The sequence below is a fragment of the Motacilla alba genome, chromosome 8, assembly GCF_015832195.1.
Source record: "Motacilla alba alba isolate MOTALB_02 chromosome 8, Motacilla_alba_V1.0_pri, whole genome shotgun sequence".
Lineage (NCBI taxonomy): Eukaryota > Metazoa > Chordata > Aves > Passeriformes > Motacillidae > Motacilla > Motacilla alba.
In genome coordinates, this window is record NC_052023.1 from 25,910,423 (window position 1) to 25,917,360 (window position 6,938).

Consider the following 6,938-nt stretch of genomic DNA (forward strand, 5'->3'; position numbering starts at 1 on the left):
GGGAGGGGGAAGGTGGAGGGAAAAGGGAAGAACAAGGGGGGGGCACACTCCGGCATTGAATTGGTCTTTCCCGTCTTCTGCATGCCACCAGGCAATAAATTCAGATCTTGTTATTCCTCCCTGGCATCTCTACCTGCCTGCAAGCCTTGAGCACCTTCCTGGTGATCTCTGCAGGTACTGCTTCGGAGACACGACCGCGCACACACAGACACACACACACACACTTATCCTGCACCCAAATGACAGAGTTACACGGAGCCCAGTCAGACACAGCATGTTTCCTCCCTGCCTTCTGCTACTGACCGTGGGAGGATCTCTGCCGCTAATTAGAGACACTGAAATCCTGGAAGTATCAACCACAAATAGCACTCTCAAGGCACTGGTCCTTTTTAAAGATGTAATGTGTTTATTTCCCTTGGTTCTTCTCTCTTTTTCTTTCCAAAGTAGCCCCTACCTGATCCAAGAGCTCTACCTCTACATCAGGTGCAGGTACATAGGTGGGCATACGTTTTCCTGCGCTCCTCAAGAGCCAGTTTTCGCCAGCGAAAAATACAGGCATGCCCGAAAATAGTGATAAATGAAATCAGGTGCGATGGGATGGAGAAGTGAGGAAAGAGCGAGGAGCGAGCGGCCGCAGCGGCTGGACAGAAGCCCCGGCCCCCTCCGCCTGGCCACTGCCACCTCCCAGCACATGCGACAGGGCTTGAGGTCTGGAAATCCTTTCCTATCCCTTCTGGAGAATCCTTCCCCACCCCCAGTCCTGTGCAAGTTCCTCAGGGGATGGGGAAGAGCAATGAACTTTTGCGGCTGATCTCCCCCCGCAGGTTCCCAGCCATTCCTCAGGCACGCTCCCGGCTGTCTCAGCCAGCAGCAATCCCGTCCTTCCCCCGGCACGGGGAGGATCACTGAGCCCTTCCAGCGCCCACGGGAGCCGCTCCGTCTGCAAGGGTTAACCGGGGAATGGAGCAGGTACCGTGCCTGATGGAAACATGAATAAAATGTGATGAATGAGCAGCGGAACGGTGGCTCTGGGAGCGATGCTGCGGTGCGCGCTGCAATCAGCGCCCAGCGCGGTGGCTGAGAATGAACGTGAGCAGAAAACTGGTGCTTCCTAATTCCTTCGAGTTTAGAAAGTGGAGCCAGCCCGCTGGGGAACAAGGGGAAGCAAAACTTTTTTAAATTTATCTTTTCCTTTTTAAAAATTATTTTATTTTTCCCTGCTGGGTTTTTTTTTTCCCTTCCTGTTGGAAGCACGCCACCTGAACGCGAAATCAAACCTACTCACCGGGTGAAATTGCAGGAGGCGAAGCGGCTGTGAATGAAACGCATCCCGGCTCCGAGCATATAGTCCATGATCTGCGGCTTCAAGCTAGAGGAAGGCTGAGCAGGCTGGGGGGACTTTGGGAACCAGCAGCGGTTCTGTGCGTGTGACAGCCCATTTACACTCTGCGTGCCTGTCTGTGTGTGTGTGTAGGGCAGAGACAGGCTCCAAACCCGAAAGGGGGGAAAGAGGGAGGGGAGAAGGAGGAGGAGGAGGAGAGAGGGAAGCAAACCCGAATAGCAAGAGGAGTTGCGAAGAGGGATGGGATTCGCTGGGGTAGATGTGGGTTGTTTTTTTTTTTTTTTTTTGGTGGTGATGGAAGCGATTCTCGAGAAAAGAATAACAAATTGTGGGATCTCAGCCGCAGGTAGGAGGAGAGGGGCTTTGCCCACGCAGGTGGAGCACAGACGAGACCGCACCGAGGAGCGGGAGGCCGGAGCCAACCGGGAGGGTCGGAGAGCGCCGGGGGCTCATCCCGGCAGCCGCGGCCGGGGGGTGACGCTCCCCTCGGGGCGGAGGGGGCGCGGGGAGCCGGGACCGAGCTGGGGGGAGCGCTGGGGCTCCCGGGGGCAGCTCCCGGTGCGGGGCACGGCGGGGCCAGGGCTCGGCTCGGGGGCAGCTCCTGCAGGCTGCGGGTGGCGCGGCACCAGCCTCTCCTCCTCCTCCTCCGCCTCCTCCTCCTCCTCCTGCGCCAGCAATCCAGCGAGCCACGGCGGCGATACCGACCGGGTAAGAGCATACCTGGTCCCCACCCTCGGCCAGCCCTTTGTTTCTCATCTTTTTATTTCATATTTTGCGCAGCCCTGCTCCCCGGACCCCGGCGCGGAAGGGCTGCGGAGATCCCTGAGAGGGGAAGCGGATTTTGGGAGCGAACCCGAGGCCAGGAGCGGTTGCGGGGAGAGGGGATGGGCGGAAATTTCCCTCCTCATCACCCGAGTCCCTCTCCTGCCCCGGGTAAGCGGAGCATCGCCCCTCCGTTTCCCCCGCTTCTCGATGCTTCCAGGCTCTCGGCATGGAAATAATGACCTGGCTCGGTGCAAAAATCACCCTTTCCTCGCATAGCGGAATGCGTGCGGAATTTGAAGGTGTGTGGGGTCCAGCATTTATGGAGCTTGATGTATGTTCCCCCACCCTCCCTCTCCTGGTCCCTCTTCTACAGCCGTGCTGTGAACAGACACGCGTTCACGGCTAATAAAAATGCTTTTTCCCTGGGTATGGTCGGGCTGGGAGCTCAGCACGGGTAAGCTGAAAGGCAGTCCGTGTCGGGAGCGGCGTGCAGACCGGCACGGAGCTCTGGCATCCCTGCGGTGTGGCACCTCACGCTCAGCAGGATCAGTGAGCGCAGTAACCGTGAGATTATGTGATGGATGTGCCAGGCAATATGGAGCGTTTCACCAGCACCTGTCTGCCGTGCCCTCTCTAAAAGAGATGGCAATTTCTGGGGTTTTATTAAGAAGCTCTTTGTCTTTCATTGCCTCTGTAAGCACCAGTGTGAAGCGTTCGTGTCTGTTCGCCAGCCTGGCAGTTTTAATGTTTCCAGAATCTGCTGGGAAAAATTCGGAAACCGCAGGAACCCAAGATTCCTCTGGCAGCACGTTGGTTTGCTCCTGTCAGCATATCTAATCATTCTTTAGCATAAGAATCTTGGAGTGAGCTGATCTTGGCAATGATTTACGCTGCTTGGGGCTTCATTGATTTTTTTTCTTTAGCGAGGACGTAAGAAAAGGAGTGAAGGAAGGACGGTAGGGTTTGTAAAGAAAATCATTCAGTGTACATTTCAAGTGTAGTCGCTGTTAAATATGTAGATATAGATACGATTCTTTACGCAGTTATAAAAACAAACGTCTCTTTGCCTCAGGATATGATTTCTCATACAGCAACAGGTAGCAAAGGCTCCTCTGCCCCCTTCTCTCCCCTTTGCCTCAGGATATGATTTCTCTTACAGCAACAGGTAGCACAGGCTCCTCTGCCCCCTTATCTCCTCCCCTTCAGCTCCTCCTGACAGAATGAGGTTTAAAAGGTCAGCCAGTTTATGTAAATATTGCGCGCTCCTTAACAAAGACCGCTGCACATCAAGCCTGCAATGACTGTCAAATAGACCTGGCATTCAAGGCCTTTAGTAAGGGTACTGTCCGTTTTCTAAGACTGATAAAATCTGGCAGAAAACAAAGGACAGACGTAGCGTGCGCCTGGGATGGATCGGCAGCGCCAGGGAGCCCGTGGGCAGCAGCACCGTCACGGCAGAGTTGGGTACTGCAATGTCCACCGGACCTTGCCATAGCATGTGTGCGACTGAGATCCACAAAATGTGTAAAAAGAGATTTGCTGCTATGCTAATGCCTTTCTGCTCTTTCCTTCAGGTTTCTTCTTCTCTCTAGTGGTGTCCTAGGCTGAACTTGCTTTGCAGCTCCTTCACACCAAAGGGAGCTTAAATCAGCCAAGGAGGATTTTGAGTCTGACCTACCTCAGCCTCCCAATGAAAGAGATTGACTTCATTAGTCCCTGGCTCAGACACTTCATGATAAGGTGGAGTTTCTATTCCATGGCATCCAGAGATGCAGTGGACATAGTCTGGTCTTTATTTCACTATGTTGCTCTCTTTCCCTCCCTGCTACCTCCTTTCACCTACAGAGCAGGACAACTTGGTTTCCTCAGGTTGTATCAACTCTTCTGGTTCTTTTCCACTTTAGAATAAGAATATTCTGATATTATTCACTTCATAGAATCATAGAATTATGGAATCGTTCATTTGGGAAGGGACCTTAAAGATGATCTAATTCCAGTCCCTTTCCCCATTCCACTAGAACAGGCTGCTCACAAAAGATTATGTCCATTACCAAAAGGTTAAAAAAGTTACTTTGGAATTACGACACAGGTCTTTCCCTCTGGTCAACTCCAAGACCTAATTGCCACCATAGTTTGACTTGAGCCCCTAAAATCATTCTGAAGCAGAGTTAAAGGGTTGTAGAGGATTATGGTGCCTTTTGTTCAGTGGTGTTAATAATCTATGGCCCTAAAATATGATATTATAAAATCTCATTTTAGGGCAGAGTACTGAAGTCACAAACAATGGAACAAACTGTACTTAAACGAGGCAGAAACTTACATCACCCCAAAAATGCTAAATCCAGACTGGGACCCTGTCTGCAGCAGAATCATGTGAGGGAGGAGTGGCACATCAAATTCTCTCTTCCCAAAAGCCTTGTGGCCCTGAATTAGGGGTCATTAGAGTCCTTTGTCCTGTAAATCTGCATTGAACAGCAGTGTATACCTGTGTAAACACATTTTAACAGCTTATCCCGTAGCATTTTTTTTTTTCTACTTAGTATGATCAACTTTTTGGTCCTCTTTCTTCCAGGACCTGCTAAGTGCTTCTCTTTAACTACTGAAGAATGTAATTTATTAAGGCAGTTCAGTAGCTAGCCTTAGTTTACAACAGGCAAACCTATTATGCAAACAATACTGTCACCTTCTTGCAGTGACTTCCTTCTCCCAGCTTTAATGAATTCCCTGCATGCTACTCTGCTGTAAATTCTCCATCTCAAAATTCCATCCGCTATGTGATGTGTCAGGGGAAACCACACTTGACTTTTGAAACAGTTGGGAGGAGCAGAATGATAACCTACTAAAGTGCCTTGCCCTTAACAGAAATTATGGCAAGCAATTAAAGTTGGAGCAAAAAGACTTAAGCTTTGGACTGCTTATGTTCTTAGTGCTTTAACTTGGGTGAAATTTTTTTTAGAAGTCTCATTTGAATGTCAAATTTGCATATTTATCCAGAAAACATAGGGAGTGCTTAATTGCCTGTGTCCAGCATTCATATTTTGCTTGGGAAGCAATGCTTCACATATTCATGAGGTTCATTTCTAGCTACTGTTTGCACCCATAAATTGCCCTGCGTATCTAAACAAGCCCAGTAGTTGCTCATTACAGAAACAAATGTGCCATATTTAGCACAGATCAGAGACACCTGGTCACAGAGGAGATGTTTCTGCTCCACTGGTGCAGTGGGCCTGGCTGGGCTGGGGTTCATGCTCCCAGAGCAGCCCTCAGTGCTGTGCTTGGCCCTGGGAGCTGGAGAGGAGCAGATAACACACCAGCTTTGGCTGCTGCTGGGCAGGGCTGGCACAGCTCCACTCTGTCTCTCAACATTCTCTGCCAGGGAATGCCAGGCCAGCTGCCCCAGACTGACCAAATGGACATTCCAGAGCATATGACATCAGCTCAGAGACAAAAGCTAAGTGGGGATGGAGGACTGGGGAGGAGGATGTGTCATTTACAACATTTACCTTCCAGAGCAGCAGCTCTGTTATAAATAAGAAGCTTGACTAGGCCAATATTCAAGCAGCAATCAATTTATTAATTAATGTGGTAAAGTATGAGCAAAACAGCGCTGGGTACAGTGGGGGAAGTTTTCCCTCCAACTGCACACCGATGGTTGGGGCGTACAGATATTTATAGGGGTGCACATGAGCTTTTTTCAGCAGTTTCTATTCCAAATTTTCACGTCACAATTCTATACGCTATTGTGAGTTAGTTTTTCTCAGGATGTACCCCAGAAAGGAGTATTCCCAGATGGTGGGGTCCGACTTCCAAAAGAAGAAAGAGGTCTTCCAGCTGGTGCAGTCCAGACTCCAGATGTGAGCCCGCCTTTTAATTGCAAAGACTATAAATCTCATAACAGTGATGTCCAGCTTCCCTTGGTCAAAACTATCAATCCTTGAGTTGATGTTAATCTTCCTTTCTCAAGCTGCTTTTTACTGTTTTGCTAAGGTGTCAAGATAAGCATGTTTCCTTTACATATATTCTAAACTTATATTTTCAAAGCTCCTTACTACAAGCAATATTCTAAAATTATACTTCAAAAGGTTATTATTGCAAAGCTGTTTAATGCTTAGCTACGTGCAAAAAGTTCCTGTCCAGCAGCAACATCCTTAAAGCTTTAATTTAGATGCTATAAAAGTTAATTGCAAACAAAGGATAAGTTCAAAGGCCTTCTTCCATGCTTTACTCCCTCAGTTATTTTTTTGGAATTCATCTTTTAATTGTCCCATGATCAGTTTCTACACATATCACAATCACAAGCACACATGCTGCCTGTATGTACCTGACACGAAACACAGCTTTGTATCTCACAGCTCCATGTGCTGCAGTCCTGCTTCCCAGGAAGAGACCAGACCTTGCTAGCTGATGGGAAGCAGGGAATAAAATCTTCAGGCTTTATCTTTGATTGAGAGCACACAAAATTCCCTTTGGTTTTAGTAAACTGCCATAACTCAACCTGTGAGTTGTTTTCCATCTTATTTTCTCTGCACTGTCCAGCTGGAAGGAGGAGTGGGTAGAGCAGCCTGGTGGGCACCTTGAATTATCAGAGATATGATTCACTTGAATAAAATTATGCCCACTGAGTTTTTCTTCACTTGCACAGGAGATGTTTTTTAGGATCTCCCAACACTTCACCTACAGAAAAATGAACCAATACTGTATATTTTTTTATTTTTTTCCCCCAAAATACCAAAGATATAAAACATGTTTCCTTATTCACTTGCCCTGTCCTTTGGCAGCAGGGGACAAACTTAAAGGCTGGGATTTTTTTCAGGCTCTTGCTGTCATTGAA

At 48.6% G+C, this 6,938-nt stretch overlaps 2 protein-coding genes across 3 annotated transcripts in view; one reads left to right on the top strand and one right to left on the bottom strand.

Annotated features, from left to right (window-relative positions):
* LOC119703819 (BMP/retinoic acid-inducible neural-specific protein 3) overlaps positions 1-1,493 on the bottom strand; it is a 198,375-nt gene extending 196,882 nt beyond the window's left edge. Inside the window, exon 1 of one of the 2 annotated variants that reach the window (XM_038144213.1) lies at positions 1,286-1,493. In XM_038144213.1, coding sequence (XP_038000141.1) covers positions 1,286-1,353 — 68 coding nt within the window. In that variant the 5' untranslated portion in view covers positions 1,354-1,493. The remainder of the gene's footprint in view (positions 1-1,285) is intronic. The other variant, XM_038144211.1, reaches the window with a different exon arrangement.
* A 53-nt stretch (positions 1,494-1,546) lies between these two features.
* LOC119703820 lies at positions 1,547-5,661 on the top strand. The gene is made up of 2 exons (XM_038144214.1): positions 1,547-2,406; positions 3,682-5,661. The coding sequence occupies exon 1, from the start codon at positions 1,583-1,585 to the stop codon at positions 2,381-2,383; it is 801 nt and encodes a 266-aa protein (XP_038000142.1). The 5' UTR covers positions 1,547-1,582; the 3' UTR covers positions 2,384-2,406; positions 3,682-5,661.
* Positions 5,662-6,938: the final 1,277 nt, after the last annotated feature.

Bases quoted from the DNA above. Each gene is read 5' to 3' on its own strand.
- LOC119703820 (XM_038144214.1), top strand. From the start codon at position 1,583: ATGGGATTCGCTGGGGTAGATGTGGGTTGTTTTTTTTTTTTTTTTTTG.